The 16,426-nt window shown below is 44.1% G+C and overlaps 1 protein-coding gene and 1 long non-coding RNA gene across 4 annotated transcripts in view; one reads left to right on the top strand and one right to left on the bottom strand.

The window, feature by feature from the left end:
* The window catches only part of LOC133506062 (slit homolog 1 protein-like), a 35,598-nt gene that overhangs the window by 16,641 nt on the left and 2,531 nt on the right, over positions 1–16,426 (top strand). For both annotated transcript variants that reach the window (XM_061829797.1, XM_061829798.1), the window contains 19 exons: positions 571–645; positions 1,192–1,335; positions 2,310–2,453; positions 3,309–3,475; positions 4,332–4,470; positions 4,541–4,609; positions 5,154–5,225; positions 5,340–5,411; positions 5,582–5,653; positions 7,131–7,294; positions 8,547–8,677; positions 9,409–9,503; positions 10,965–11,104; positions 11,206–11,299; positions 11,394–11,531; positions 12,554–12,782; positions 13,581–13,711; positions 14,477–14,631; positions 16,166–16,380. In XM_061829797.1, coding sequence (XP_061685781.1) covers positions 571–645; positions 1,192–1,335; positions 2,310–2,453; positions 3,309–3,475; positions 4,332–4,470; positions 4,541–4,609; positions 5,154–5,225; positions 5,340–5,411; positions 5,582–5,653; positions 7,131–7,294; positions 8,547–8,677; positions 9,409–9,503; positions 10,965–11,104; positions 11,206–11,299; positions 11,394–11,531; positions 12,554–12,782; positions 13,581–13,711; positions 14,477–14,631; positions 16,166–16,380 — 2,446 coding nt within the window. The remainder of the gene's footprint in view (positions 1–570; positions 646–1,191; positions 1,336–2,309; positions 2,454–3,308; positions 3,476–4,331; positions 4,471–4,540; positions 4,610–5,153; positions 5,226–5,339; positions 5,412–5,581; positions 5,654–7,130; positions 7,295–8,546; positions 8,678–9,408; positions 9,504–10,964; positions 11,105–11,205; positions 11,300–11,393; positions 11,532–12,553; positions 12,783–13,580; positions 13,712–14,476; positions 14,632–16,165; positions 16,381–16,426) is intronic.
* On the bottom strand, positions 11,114–16,271 carry LOC133506065 (uncharacterized). 2 transcript variants are annotated; one of them, XR_009796392.1, is made up of 3 exons: positions 16,151–16,271; positions 11,885–12,060; positions 11,114–11,254 (listed from the first exon to the last, which is right to left on the bottom strand). It is a non-coding gene; the product is annotated as an uncharacterized LOC133506065 (long non-coding RNA). The 2 variants fall into 2 exon arrangements; XR_009796391.1 differs by having other exon boundaries at positions 11,159–11,289.

Genomic DNA, 16,426 nt, shown 5'->3' with positions numbered 1-16,426 from the left:
ACCCGGGTTCAATCCTAGCCCCGCTGTGTGGAGTTTGCATGTTGTCCCCGTGCCTGCGTGGGTTTTTCTCCGGGCACTCCGGTTTCCTCCCACATCCCAAAAACTTGCTACATTAATTGGCCACTCTTAGGTGTTATTGTGAGTGCGGCTGTTTGTCTCCATGTGCCCTGCGATTGGCTGGCAACCAGTTCAAGCTGTACCCCGACTCCTGCCCGTTGACAGCTGGGATAGGCTCCAGCAATCCCTGCGACCCTCGTGAGGATGAGCGGCAAAGAAAATGGATGGATGGATTATTAAAGATTTGATCATTCTGATTTCTGTGGAGCGAGCAAGCGTGGTTCTTATGGGTGGTTTGAAAATGAAAGGCACACGCAAATGTAACATGTAATCATTTTGACATGTTCTGTCAGTGCATGAATGAACAGCCTCTGGACATTCCAACTGCCTCTTCTACTTACCATCTTGTTGTTTTTTTTTTTTTTTTTTTTTAACTCTTGCTTTTTGGCTTTTGGGCTCCCCTGATGATGACCATGATAATGGCGGTTGTGGCGGCGGCGGTCTACATCGCAGGCGTCTCAACAACAACGACATCTCCCTGCTGGAGGCCACGGGTGCCTTCAAGGGTCTGTCGCAGCTCAAGAAAATGTAGGTCAAGCCGCGGTGACCACACACACACACACACACACACACACACACACACACACACACACACACACACAGATGGACAAGGATGCGCACACATGCTTGAGTGCTCTAAATGCAAAAAGTACCTAATATCTTGCTTTTTATTTTCAAGGCCAATTGAAGCATTAACAACAATGGGGTGGGGGGTAGCTGACAACAAATCTCATAATTTTTGGTAGTTGCAGTAATACACAAAATATATGAAATAAATCATTATTTTATAAACATTGTGTGACTAATAAAGGGTCATTCTATTTTTGAAGATGATTAATAGAACTGAAAAAAATGTAAACATACTCATGCCTGTATTGGATTACCCCATTTCTTTCTATTTTGAATTTTGCTTAACTAAATGCATTGAAAGATTTTTTTTTTTTTTGGGGGGGGGGGGTAACACAATGTAGTAGTGATTCACCAGCACTTTTGAGGGACTGAGTAAAAAAAGACAATTCTCTTTGATGAATGAATATTAAGTGGTGTTTATTTTTCCCTCCTCCTGCTGAGTAGAAACCTGAGCAACAACAAGATCACCGAGATCGAGGACGGCGCGTTCGAGGGCGCCGCCGCGGTGGTTGAGCTCCACCTGACCGCCAACCACCTGGACGCGGTCCGAGGGGGCATGTTCAGAGGGATGGATGCCCTACGCATGTTGTGAGATGTGCACGCATGCGCGCACAGACACACACACGCACACGCACACACAACAAAAACAACTTTATTGTGATCATAATCCATGAGATTGTAACAGAATTGAGCCAGTGAGAACTCGAATGGGCTAACTCCATTTTTATTGGATTTTGCTGTATACTGTAAAAATAAAAACAAAATAAAAAATGTAAAAAAAAAATCTATAATATGGGAAAGAAATTGCCTTTCTTGGATTTTGACATTTTGCCAAATACAGTTGTATTGAGGAATGAGTTAAATTTGTTTCAATAATAATCCATCCATTTTCTGAGCTACTTTTCCCCACAAGGGTCCTTGGATCTCATAATAATAGTAATGATAATTGAGATCAATGTAAGTCTAAATAATAGGATGGATAACTGAAGATATTTCTCTTTTTTGGGCTTTATTCTGATGGGAATGTGCAAATTCATGAAACATACATACTTTTTATAAAGAAAAAAAAAGTATAAATATGTCAGAATTAGTTTAATGCTAGTTTTCATCCATAGTTCCAATAAATAATAAATATAGAAAATACAGTCATCAGAGATGAAAGGTGTCAAACTCAAGGCGCGGAGCCCAGATGCAGCCTGCTGCATTTTTTGAAGTGTCTCGCAAAATCAAATCTTGTGCACCACTAAATTGCGTTCCAAACTACAATTTTGTCCTCACTTTTAATAACAATGAGAGTCAAAAAAAAAATTCTGACCAAACAACTTTTTAAAATAAACTGAACAATATTTTTAACAAAATAAATATAACAAAAAAAAAAAGAAGCCAAGGAAAGACTTCTTTGGTCAAAATTACTTATCCATCTTTTTTGCTGTTGTTGATGTCGATACTGTGAGTAAAAACTATCCAGTTAAAGGCTAACCTACTCGTATTTTAGAGTGCTGGGACTTCTTTCGTATAGTGCCTATTGTAAATTGTGTGTGTGTGTGTGTGTGTGTATGCAGGATGTTGAGGAACAACAAGATCAGCTGCCTGCACAACGGCAGCTTCACGGGCCTAAGCAACGTCCGTCTGCTGTCGCTCTACGACAACCAGCTGAGTACCATCCTGCCCGGAACCTTCGACGCACTTCCCAACCTCTCGACCTTGTTAGTGACGCGCGCGCACACACACACACACACACACACACGGGGTGTATCTCGTTTCTTTATTTGGAACTTCCTACATCCTAGCTCCAAGCCGCTCCTTTTACGTGCTAGCACCTCCCACCAGAAGTCCCGGCGAGGAACCAGGATATTGATGAATGAGCAGGGGTGGTCAATAATGTTTAGGTAAAAGAGGAAGGCAATCGTTCTGCCATGATGTCATTTTGCAGTGACCTCTACGATCACCGACGTGTCAGAAATGAATGTCTGCGTGGCTAAACCATTACAAATTTCCATTTAATGCTTTATATATACAGTGGGATCACACTAAAGTCAAACAGAATCAACAGTTACTCCTGCCAAGTTTGCAGACCTAAAGACGAGCATGATTGGTCAATCCCAAACCCGTCCTGTTGTCCAGACGTTTGAAACGTCACCATGGAGGAGCTTGGGCAATTCTGCGGCGGATACGTCAGACATCCTTTGATTTCAGCTAGCACGTGGCGGCTGCTCAATGCGCATTAAAGACACTTAACAGCTTCCATGTGGCGTTCAATGTTTTGAGGAGCCAGGAGTGTTGCATTTAAGGAACTTGAGATGCACCCACAGACCGATCCACAGATGGCAACTTTGCACTTTTATTGCTAGATTTAGCAACTTTCCAGACAACGCTAACAACTGTTTATCTGAAAAGCCCGAAACAACAAATTTAGGTACTTACGTTTTAGTGGTACATTTTATTGTGTTTTGAAATGATAGAAAGCATCAATTTTTCCGCTCAACAACTTGGCCTTGAGCAGCATCCCCTGAAAACAAATAAGCGGCGGTGGTGTGACCAAGCTTGTTTCCCGCTCCAAGGAACCTGCTGGCCAACCCTTTCAACTGCGACTGCCGTCTGGCCTGGTTGAGCTCCTGGCTAAGGAGTCGGCGCATCGTGACGGGAAACCCGCGCTGCCACGGTCCCGCTTTCCTCCGCGAGATCCCGCTGCAGGACGTGGCGGCGCCCGACTTCCGCTGCGAGGACGGTACGCCGCAAAAAGTGTCACATTCCATTTCCTAGCAGCCTCCTGCCTGATTCTTCCATTCAAATATCATCGTACAAATAAAATAAGTGAAATTTCTTTTAAAATGTTCATGTACATAGGTCCGGTCCTATCTTGACAAACATCCATCCATCCATTTTCATAGCCACTTGTCCTCCTAAGGGTCGCGGGGAGTGCTGGAGCCTTTCCCAGCTGTCAACGGGCAGGAGGCGGGGTAAACCCTGAAGTGGTTGCCAGCCAATCACAGGGCACATAGAGACAAACAGCCACTCTCACAATCACACTGAGGGGAAATTTAGAGTGTCCAATTAATGTTGCATGTTTTTGAGATGTGGGAGGAAACCGGAGTGGCAGGAGAAAACCCACGCAGGCACGGGGGAGAACATGCAAACTTCTCGCAGGCGGGGCCGGGATTGAACCCGGGACCACAGAACTGTGAGGCCAACGCTGTACAAGCTCCCCACCGTGCCGTCTGATAACAACATTCTTTATACATTTAGTAGATATTATTGTGAAATTTCATATTAAAAAACATCCAAATAGCTGTTTAATATTTTTTTTTCAGAAGGACAAAACAAACACATACATATTTAACATTTTTTTTTTAAAGTGGTTAAAACGGTTGCTACACACTCTTTGTGTAATGTTTGTATTTAAATCCCACTGGGTCCTCTTTTGTACTAATTTGTGTAACGATGACTTTAGTGTTTGTCTCATCGGTTTTCTTAGAAATATCCCCCCAATAAAGATTGTTTTACATAAAGAATGTCCAGCTCCTATGAAAAGCAATTCTAACTTCCTGCGCATCGCATTGACTTCCTGTATTTTTTTTTTCCAGGTTCTCTTGCAGAGTCCAGCAGCTGCTCTTTGGGCCCGCAGTGTCCCAGCGGTTGCACGTGCATGGACACCGTGGTCCGCTGCAGCAACAAGCACTTGCAGGCTCTGCCCAGGGGACTTCCTCCAAACCTCACCGAACTGTGAGCGCCCGACTTGACCTATGCCCCTTTCAAATGAGCACAGCAATTGATGACCAACTTCCGCTGCCAGCTATCTGGATGGGAACCAGTTCACACGAGTACCGGCCCAGCTCCACAACTTCAGGAACCTGCAGCTCATGTGAGGGATACGTTTCCACTTCCTGTCACTTTTCCACATTTTCTACTTCTGATTCACACTATTTTACTTCCTTCTTAACCTCTTTCACTTACTCTTCTACTACTTCATCATCAACACTTAGACCTCCTGTTTACCTTTTTACTTCCTGTCCTCCTCCTCTCCTACTTTTTCACCGCTCCTACTTCCTTTTTAGCACCTGAACTTCCGGTCCATGGTTTCTTCTTCTTCTTCTTCTTCCTCTACTTTCTCGCGACAATTTGTTCTTCGTCTTCTACTTTAAATCCAAGTTGTTTACTGTACTGTTCTTCCTGTTTCCCCAAGTCTTGTACTTCCTTTTCCCTTCTTCTACTTCCTGTCTGCCATTCCTCTTTCTTGTGCACTTCTATTTCTTCAACTCCCAACACTGGAGCCTCCAGAGTAACTGCATTCATTGAAATTTCCAGCAGAGGGAGCACTAGACTGTGACGTTCAGCTCCCTCTTGCCACAACTTTACACATTAATAACTAAAATAGTGTGTGTGCATGTGTGTGTCTAACTGTGCAGAGATTTGAGCAACAACAAAATCAGCTCGCTGTCCGATGACTCCTTTGCGAACATGAGCCAACTCACCACCCTGTGAGTACACACACACACATGCATGCAAATAAAATCACTTATTGCAATAATGATGTAGCTATGCATGAATTACTCAAATGACTCCTTTTAATGTGTTGTTATTATTGTGTGCAGGATCCTGAGTTACAATTCTTTACGTTGTATTCCCCTTCTGGCGCTGCGAGGCCTGCGATCACTGAGGCTCCTGTCAGTTTTCAAACACACACACACACGCGTGCACGCAATGTATATGCATTCCCAATCCTGCAGATACTTGTGTAAACACACACACATACATACAGACTGTACACGGTATACATACACGCGTATACGCACGTCGTGGCGTGTCCTGTCGTGATTGTTTGTGTTTGTTTCAGATCTTTGCACGGTAACGACATCTCTGAGCTGCAACATGGAATCTTCAATGACGTCACGTCTCTCTCGCACCTGTATGTACCTCGTGTCTGTCAGTACATTTGCACACTATATACTGACAGGTATACACACACTGTTTACACCTTATTTGTGTACCTGTATTTGATTTTTCATGTCCATATGTACCCATATATGGCCAACATACTCCATGTGTACACTTTTATGTACCTATGCGTGTGTCCATATACGCGCTAAAGTGTATATGTGTGTCTGTACCTCTGCATGTGTGTATACCTGTATGTACCATCTGTGTGTGCCTGTATAAGTATATGCCTTTTCTTGTGTGTATGAAACCTGTATACATACATTTAATGTTTTTAAGTGTACCTCTATACATTTTGTGTATGTACCACAATACACCTAATATGTACACATTATATGTGCTTGTACTTAGTGCATGTTTACAAGTGAATGCACCTATATGTGTTCATGGGTTTGTATGTTTACTGCCAAACAACCTGCATGTGTACTTTTACGTGTATTTGTACCTTACTGTACAGCACAACTGTTTGTACCCGAGCATACTTCCCTCTAGTTACACAAACGTGTGTACCCGTATGGGCTTCACTGATGCGTATAGGATTGTGGCATCGTGAGTTGTGTTCTCTCCATCTGAAAAGATCCCCAGAGGTTGAGGAGCGCCATAGTGACGATAATATTGATCATCGGCGTGCATGTGAAGAATAAAACGTGCACCATGATGACGATCAATCGCAGATTTAACCACGGGAGACCTCGGCGTCATCTTTGAGAGGGCAGATGAAAAGGGAGAGAGGGGCGGGTGGAGGGCTGATGGGGGAAGAACAAAGGTGGTAGAAAGACTGAAGGAACGAGGGAGCAAGGAACACACGAGACAAGGGGGAAAAGGAGGGAAAGAGGGAAAATAGCTAGGGGGGGAGTCAGAAAGGTGGATGAGAGGAAGGAAGGAATGATGAGCGGTTAAAAGAAGTTGGTCCTAAGGATAGGAAAAAGTCGCAAGAAGGAAGACCAGTGAAATGGGATATAGACAGATGGAAAAAAGGAAGAAATGAAACAAAGCGGAAGACAAAGGAGTGATGCAGGCAGAGAAGGCAAGGGGAAGGAACCAAGGAAAGAAAGCAAATCGGAAGAATGGAGAGGAGGCTCAAAGGAAAGATGAAGCGGGGAGCGAAGGAATGAGGGGGTGAAAGAAACGAAGGAAGGATGAAAATTATTCAGAGGGATGGATCAGAAAAAGCTAGAGGAAGAAAGAGCAAGAGGGCAAAGGAAAGGGGGGAAGTTGGAAAAAGGCAAAAAAGGAAAGGACAGAATAAGAGGTTGGAGAGAAGGACAGATGGAAGGAGGGAGTACAGGAAGGGTGGAAGAAGAGATGGGGAAAGGAAAGAACAGAAGTGAGCAATAACAGATGGAAGAAGGGAAGGAAGAAAGGAAGAAGGACAGAACGGAAAGCAAAAAGCAGTTGATTGTGTGTCTTGTTGTTGTGTCGCCTTCTGATGACATCACCACGCTCAGCGCCATCGGCTCCAACCCGCTGTACTGCGACTGCCGCCTGCTGTGGTTGTCCGAGTGGCTGAAGAGCGGCTACAAGGAGCCGGGCATCGCGCGGTGCGGGGGGCCGCCCGCCATGGAGGGCAAACTCCTGCTCACCGCACCACCCGAGCGCTTCCTGTGTCGGGGTGAGACAGGGGGGCACCCCCCCCCCACACACACACACACTGCACACGACATCACTTACTACACAACCTCACACACGCCCCCCCCTCCAAAAAAAAGCACAACATTTCTTATTCCAAAAAACAAATAAAACTCCAAATATTCCAAGGCAGAAAAAAGTCGACATTTTACTCTCAAAGAACCAAATTAGCCCTTGAAGAAAAATTGCAATTTTGCCATGAAAGAAATGACAACTGAATTGGAATCTTGGCTAAAAAAAAAGAGAGGAAAGAAATGGGAAAAAATGTTACTAATGGGAGAAAAAAAAAATTCACTAGCATAACGTTGTCATGGCGGCACGGTGACGCAGCATTGGCCTCACACTTCTGGGGCCGGAGATTCAAATCCTGGCTCCATGCGTGGGTTTTCTCCCACCTCTTTGGTTTCCTCACACATCCCAAAAACATGCAGCATTAAATGGATACTCTAAATTGACCATAGGTGTGATTGTGAGTGCGGCTGTTGGCTGGGAAACAGTTCAGGGCATACCCCGTCTCCTGCCCGTTGACAGCTGGGTAGGCTCCAGCACTTCCGTTACTCTTGTGAGGATAAGCGGTGAAGAAAATGGAAGGATGGATGGATGGACCTCCATAGATGCACCCAAGGTGGGCATGTGTACCACGACACCATCAGTGACTTATGTTAATATCAAAACATCAGTCAAAATTATGTAAAATGAGTGAATTTATTCCAGGAATAAGTTGCAAGAAAGAGAGTGCCCTGTTAAATAAGAAATAATAAATTTTGTGACAAAAAAAAACATCACTGAAAATACATTTGTAATTTAAAAGGGAAAAGAATAAAATCACTATTCAATTTTTAAATTATTTTATGACGGTAAAGTTATGAGAAAAAGTCAAAGAATTAAGTCTCGCTAACATGGACTCGGTATAAAAGTGTCAATTTCATTTCAAAAAGCACCCTTGATTTGTCATACTAGTGTCCAAAAAAAAAAAAAAAATCCTCCTCTGACAACTACTTCTGTTTGACCCAGTTTTGTCTCCATTGCATCCATATTTGGCAAAAAAAAATGTCATTTTGCAAGGAATAATGGGACTATTTAAAAATAAGGAGAAAAAGCTGTACTATTAGAATAAAAGTTGTTTTGCAATACAAAATCCCCAAATTATGACTGTGAAGTTGAAATGTTCAGTCTGAACTCGACTCTACTAATAGATTTGATCTACTGTATGATTGATCTGTGCGTGCGTTCAGGTACGGTCGAGGCCAGCGTGGTGGTCAAGTGCAACCCGTGTGCTTCGTCGCCTTGCCACAACCGAGGCCTCTGCCACCAGTCGGCGTCGCCCTCGCAGCCGTACACTTGCACCTGCAGCCACGGATTCACGGTATGTACGTTACACCTTTTCTACGTGGACACGTTTGCATCCGTTGTTTTTCCAATTAATTTTGCCTCTGGACAAAAAGTACAGGCAGAGTCATACACTCCTTTTGTGTGCGTGTGTGTGTGTGTGTGTGTGTGTGTGTGTGTGTGTGTGTGTGTGTGTGTGTGTGTGTGTGTGTGTGTGTGTGTGTGTGTGTGTGTGTGTGTGTGTGTGCTTTTTGAGTCATAATGGACGCCCAGCCTACAGAATCAAAAATGGTGCTGCCCAATCGTCTTCTTCCTTGAACCAGGAAAAACGAACTGAAGAATCTAAGTTGCAGTTGTGTTTGTTTCCATTGAAAATATGTATTCAGGAATAAGAGAAAAATTCAATTTAGGTATATGCGAAAATGTAATTTGTCACAAACGAGAATTTGTTGCTTATTTTTCATCGGGTTTTGAAAAATACCGTAATTCCCAACCTACAGAGCGCACCTGGTTATAAGCCTCGGTACACAGAAAAAGTTCAACGCTAGCGCCCTGCGCCGCGCTAGCATTAAACTTTTTTTTTTTTTGTGGACTGAGGGTTATAACCAGGTGCGCTAATGCTATCGCCACACAAACACTAGCTAACATCACCGCATAAACCGCAGGGTTGAAAGTGTGTGGAAAAACGTCACGGTTTGTCGGCCGGAAATTACAGCGAGTTTGGGAAATAGTTCTAAATCTGATGGGTATTTGTCTGTGTGTGTCCAGGGCCAACACTGCGAATCTCCGGCGGACGCGTGTGTCAGTAATCCCTGCGTCAATGGAGGAACTTGCCTCAGCGACGAGCAGACGAGCGGCTTCAGGTGCGAAAAAAAAACATTGAAGAAAAAAAATCGCAATGTTATGAAGGAAAAAGGGCGGCAGGTTGATCGTTGGCCTCACAGTTCTGAGGACCGGGGTTCAAATCCCGGCCCTGCGTGTGTGGCGTTTGCACGGTCTCACCGTTCCTTCTCCGGGTGCTCTCTTTTCCTCCCACATCCCCAAAACATGCAAATTAGCTTCATTGAAGACTCCAAATTGCCCGTAGGTGTGAATGTGAGTGCGAATGGTTTCTATATGCCCTGTGATTGATTGTCTGGTGACCAGTTCAGGGTGTACCCCGCCTCTTGGCCAAAGTCAGCTGCGACAGGCTCCAGCACGCCCGAGACCCTTGTGAGGATAAGCGATCTGAAATATGGATGGATGGAGGTTGCATTTAATTGAGTGTAACTGTAATTGGTAGATGGGTGGTCAAATAAATGTTTCCTAGAAACAGAAAACATTGATTTCAAAACATCCATCTATTTCTGAAACGCTTATCCTCACAAGGGTCGCGGGAGTGCTGCAGCCTAGCCCAGCTGTCACCGGGCAGGGTACACACAGTCAATCGCAGGACACATTGAGACAAACAGCCGCACTCACAATGACACCTAGGGGCAATTTAGAGTGTCCAATTAATGTTGCATGTTTTCGGAATGTGGGAGGAAACCCTCGCAGGCACGCGGAGAACATGCAAACTCCACACATGCAAGTCTGAGATTGAACCCGGCACCTCAGAACTGTGAGGCCAACGCTTTGCCAGCTGAGCCACCGTGCCACCTCTTGAAAACATCCATCCATCTACTTCTGAACCGGTTATCCTCACAAGGGTCGCGGGAGTGCTGGAGCCAATCTCTGCTTTCATCGGGCAGGAGGTGGGATACACCAGCCAATCGCAGTCATTCCAAAACATTCCGCAATTTCTTGTGCATGTTTTTTGTCCCTAACAGTGACAACAACAACGCCAACAATAATTTTTTTTCCGGCCACTGGCGAGAATCATGTTTCCATATTGATCTGAAAAAAGACAAAATCTTGGGGATTTTGTTATGATGTTTTCAGATTGGGGGGGGGCCTAATTAAAGATGTCAACGTACATTTTGAGGTGACAATTGGTTCCAGTTTTTTGACATTTGCCAACATTGAGACTTTTTGACATAACATTTGGAGCAACCTGATTTAAAAAAATATATATACATATATATATTTTATATATTTTTTTTAATGAATTATCCCAGCGTAGTCATGTGATAATAAACTCCAGGTTGTGTGAAATAGTCATTTAACTTAGTCAAGTTGTATTGTCTTGCTTCACACGTTGCGATGTGCTAAACGTGTGATGGCACGGTTTTGACAGGCCCACCAGCTAATGATTTTCACTTGTCTGCCAGCCACACACACCCACACACACATCTCATACACTTCATATTCATTTTTTTTTTTTTTGGGGTGGGGGGTGCGTATAGTTGTGCATGTGCCTTGGGCTTCCACGGCGTCTACTGCGAGGTGAACGCCGACGACTGCCAGGACCACGGCTGTGAGAGCGGCGCCACCTGTGTCGACGGCGTGGGCAACTACACCTGCGTGTGCCCGCCCGGGCGAGACGGTAGGTGGACGTCGCTCGTGGTCCCGCCTCCGCCGTGACTCCCGGGTCGGGTCAATCAGGTTGTGCGACGTGCCCTCTTTGTGCTGTGATTGGCGGGTCAGGTCTGTTTTGCCAGGAAGAGCTGGATGTGTGCGGGCCGGCCACGAACCCCTGCAAGAATCAGGCCACGTGTGTCAGCACGCCCACTGGACACAGGTGACACACACACACACATGCACTATATTATTTTCATTTGATTCGATTCATCTGACTCAATTGATGATCATTTTCCCTGAATCATTTCTTTGAGGTGCGTGTGCGTCCCGGGTTGGGTCGGTCCGGACTGCGGCCTGGACTACGACGAGTGCGCGGACCACCGCTGTCACAATGGAGCGCAGTGTGTCGACGGCCTGGACGGGTACACGTGCGTGTGTGCGCACGGATACACGTAAGTCACGTAAAATGGACGCAGGAAAATGGTGCAATACTACTCATAAAGTGGAAGAATTATGAGGCAATGGAGTAATAGTGACAAAGTAGGAAGGTTTATTGCGACACTAAAGTTGTGAAATTGGGGAAATAAAATCTTTAAAAAAGGATCCTTAATCTATGAATTTATTCAATATTTATTTTTTAAAATTTGTTTCATTTTTTTTTTTATGAAGGTATTATAATACAAGAGTCATAACTATATCATTTTAAAATAATGTTTTTGTAATATTGCAAAAATAGTCAATAATGAGAATAAAATTGTAATATCAAAACTTCCATTCATCCATTATCCAAGCCGCTTATCCTTACAAAGGTCACGGGAAAGCTGCAGCCTATCCCAGCTAGCTTCGGGCGAAAGGCGGACTACACCCTGAACTGGTCACCAGTCAGTCGTAGGGCAGATATCGACACCATCGCTGAGCGGGAATCGATCCCACGCTCCTCGCACCAAAGGCGGCCGTGTGTACCACGACACCATCAGTGACCTATGTTGATAGCAAAACATGAGTCAAAATGATGTAAAATGAGTAAATTTATTCCAGGAATAAGTTGCAAGAAAGAGAGTGTTCTATTAAATAAAAAACAATTCATTTTGTGACAAAAAAAAACACATCACTCTGAAAATACATTTGTAATTAATGACAAGGAAAAGAAGTTATAATCCAAGAATAAAATCACTATTCAATTTTAAAATGATTTTATGACGGTAAGGTTATGAAAAAAGTCAAATCAGACAATAAATGTATAGTTGATTAGAAGAAAGTTGGAAAATTATATTTTGAGAGCATGAAGTAAATATTTTCAGAGAATATATTTAAAATGAAATGAATGAAAATGAAATTAAAACGTTTTCCTTGTTTTACTTTGCTTTGAAATATTTTGCAGAGAAAATGTTTTCATGGCGAAACATAAAAACTTCGGTATTACGAGAGGATGCCTGATGTTTTTTTTTCCTTTTTCTGTTTTTCTTCCGGTCAGGGGCAACTTTTGCCAAGTGTCGCCGCCTCCCACGTCGCCCTGCCACCTGGTGCGCTGCCAGAACGGCGCCCCCTGTGTGGAGACGGCGGGTGTGGCGCTGTGCCAGTGTCTGGCGGGCTTCGAGGGTCCCGGCTGCGAGAAGTTGGTCGGCGTCAATTTTGTCAACAGAGACTCGTACGTTCAACTTCGTGACATCAAGAACCTCCCCCAAGCCAACATCACCATGCAGGTCGGCGACGTTGGAAAAAAAAAAATTCAAAATGTTTTTAATATATTTGTTGAAGGATAGATTTACAATTTCCTAATAAAAATTCTATTCCAAGAAGAATGTAGTAATATTTAGTCTAAATACTTGTTAAATAATATGACAATTTTCACCCAAAAATGTATACAAATAAAATTTTAATATTGCCATAAATACATCATATTATGAACACAATAAATTTGCAGTTTTGAAAAGGATTACTGTAGAGAAATCAATATTTTTTAGTTTTACAAGAAAAGTTGTACTTTCAAGAGAATAAGCAAAAAAAAAAAACAAGAATAAAACTAACATTGCAAGAAAGAGTTGTGGGTTTAAGATATGAGGCAAAAGTATTCCAGGTATATATTAGTAAATTTGAGCAAAAAAAAAAATTGTGGTGATTACCTGAATATCGTTGTATTTTCGCAAAAATAAAATAATGTAAAATATGTTTTGTATTACAATTTTGTTGTGTTGTATTACCGGGGTAAAAAAAACTTTTTTTGAGAATAAAGTTGCAACGTTTAAAAAGAAAAGAAAAGGATAATTTCAAGAGAATTTACGAAATATTCTGAGAACAAATGTCTTATCTTGCATGAAATAAAGAATAAAGTAAAAAATTCTGAGAAAAAAATGATTAAAAAAGTTGTAATATAAAGACTAAAATCAAACTATTGTGGGAAATATGTTATAATATGTAAAAAAAACATTTATACTTAGTTTGAATATTACAGGAACAATGTTGTGTACTATTAATATTATAAATATGTTCTAATGTTGCAGGTGTCTACGGGTGATGACAACGGCATTTTGCTTTTTAATGGCGATAAGGAACCAATCGCTGTGGAGCTTCATCAAGGTCACGTCAGGGTCACCTACGACCCCGGGAACCAGCCCGCCACCGCCGTCTACAGGTGGCCACGCCCACATCTTTGTTGTCCAACCTCAAATTTAAGGAAACCCATACGTTAGCTTTGCCACAGGTTCACTCGGTTGAGGGGCAAATTTTTGGTTTCATTGAACGCTCGTAATTGGGCCCACGCGAGTTCTTACTTGTTACTCGAACCCTCGACTCTTTACTGGGTTCCATTTTGGATGTTGATCATTTCTTGATGTTTTACGCATATGAGTGACGGTTGTTGTTTTTTTTTTTCTGTTTGCAAAAATGCTCGACACTTAAACGCTACGCTCGACAAACGACGCCATCGTCGTTGGCCAGGGACCGCCCAAGCGTTCATGGTTGGACCCCCGGGAGCCTCTTAAGTGCTCGGTGCCGGCAAATATGGTCGCTAATGCGCTCGGAGTGACAAATGTGTCGGCTCAGCAGGTTTCCCCCATTGAGGGGACCCTCCAACCCATGTCAATGACAATCAAAACACCGACATTAGTATAATTACATTTCATTTAAAGTAACTTAAATTGTCTTTGGTGTTTTATTTTTTTTTTTTTAATTAAAAAGTTAATAGATTAGGATTACTGAAGTCAAAGTTTTCTTTGATGTTACTTGTTGAACTGAACATGAAATTTGATTTTAGTAAAATAGGCCAGACTAAATTGTTCTTGATGTTTACAAAAATACATATCTGTGGTCTCTGATGTTCACGAAGACGACGTTGAGTTCTTTTGAAGTCTGGCTTTAATCATTTGCTTTTAATGTTTTTTGGCGCAAACGCGTTCAGCTCGGAGACGGTGAACGACGGTCAGTTCCACACGGTGGAGCTGCTGACATTTGAGCGGACGCTCAACCTGTCGGTGGACGGGGGTCAGCCGGCCACGCTGGACGGACGGGGACGCCGCCAGGCCGCCGCGACGGACGCGCCGCTCTATGTGGGAGGTCGGAACGTGTACACATCGACTTCTTTTCCTTTCGGTTTGTCCCTCTTGGGGCTGCCGCTGTGCGATATCCCATATTTACAAATGATGCACGTCTAGGCTACTTTTCAGACACTCGTTATATTTGTTTCATTTAAAGGGGAATGTAATCGAGAATCGGAAAAGGGTGGCGTGCCCTCTCCAGGTCGGGGATGAGATCCTTCCCCAAGTGGAGGAGTTCAAGTATCTTGGGGTCTTGTTCATGAGTGAGGGGGAGATCAACAGACGGATCGGTGCAGTGTCTGCAGTGATGCGGACTTTGTATCGGTCCGTTGTGGTAAAGACGGAGCTGAGTCGAAAGCCAAAGCTCTCAATTTACCAGTCGATCTACGTTCCTACCCTCACCTATGGCCACGAGCTGTGGGTCCTGACCAAAAGAACAAGATCCTCCGGGATCTCGCTTAGAGATAGGGCGAGAAGCTCGGTCATCCGGGAGGGGCTCAGTGTCGAGCCACTACTCCTCCGCATTGAGAGGAGCCAGATGAGGTGGCTGGGGCATCTGATTCTGTGAGGTGTTCCTGGCATGTCCCACCGGAAAGAGACCCCGAGGACGCCCCAGGACACGCTGGAGAGACCATGTCTCTCGGTTGGCTTGGGAAGGCCTTGGGATCCTTCCGGAAGAGCTGGAAGAAGTGGCTGGAGAAAGGGAAGTCCGGGTATCCCGGCTGAAGCTAATTCCCGCGCGACCCGACCCGGAAAAGCGGTAGATAATGGATGGATGGACATGACCTACGTGCGCAGGTGTGACGTGTACCGTGCCGCAACAAAAGTTCGATTACATGGGACACCATTTATCCCCAGCACTGATTTCACGGTTTAATCCTCATCTGATGAAGAAATAGCAGTATCGATTGATTGGAAAGACGGAGGAATACTTCCACACACAACCGTAAACGACACAGCTCGGGGGAGCTGTGAGCTAGCTCCCTGGCAAGCGAGCTCCGGGGCTCGGGGAGCGAGCTCACGGCTCGGTTGATCGGGAAGACGGAAGAATACTTCCAAAATCCGTCTTCCCGATCAACCGATACTGCTATTTCTTCATCACATGAGGATAAATCCGAGAAATCATCACTGGGCATAATGGTGTCCCATGTAATCGGACGTTTGGGACCCCACGTAAGTCATGTGACTCGCGAAAATGGCAGTGCCCCTGAAAATTCGTAATTGTCGATAAAAAGTTTCTCAAAACACTATTAAATGAGAGAGGACTTAACATCACATTGTCAAAATAGAGTACATATTACATGACCTCTTGGATACATTGTTCATGCAAACCAGGGGAGTTCCCCTTTAAGTCTCCATATCGTTTGTTTATGAAAACATGTTTGGTTCATTGAAGGCTTAATTGACTTTTTTTAATTCAAATAATTAATTAATTAATTCTCCCAAAATGACCTTTGATGTTCACGAGAACACAAACATCCATCAAAGATTTGAATGGTTTTTGATATATGAAGCGAGTCGAAGATTGTCATTTCTACCCCGTTGTTCATCAGGCCTTCCCGAGGAGGTCGTGCCAGCCTCCCTGTCGCTGTCGTCGCGCGCCGTCAACACGTCGGGTTTCCACGGCTGCATCCGGAACCTTTACATCAACCACGAGCTCCAGGACTTCACGCGCGGGCACATGCAGGCGGGCGTGCTGCCAGGCTGCCACGCCTGCCGCAGGGCGCAGTGCCTTCAGGGCCTGTGCCAGCCCGGAGGAGGCACCCGGGTCAGATGCAGCCAAAAAGCGCTTTGACATTAGCGCGTCTTTGATT

This window comes from Syngnathoides biaculeatus, chromosome 9 (genome assembly GCF_019802595.1).
Source record: "Syngnathoides biaculeatus isolate LvHL_M chromosome 9, ASM1980259v1, whole genome shotgun sequence".
Classification (NCBI taxonomy): Eukaryota; Metazoa; Chordata; class Actinopteri; order Syngnathiformes; family Syngnathidae; genus Syngnathoides; species Syngnathoides biaculeatus.
Note: the sequence above shows the minus strand (reverse complement) of the source record. Positions and strands in the feature narration are given on the sequence as shown.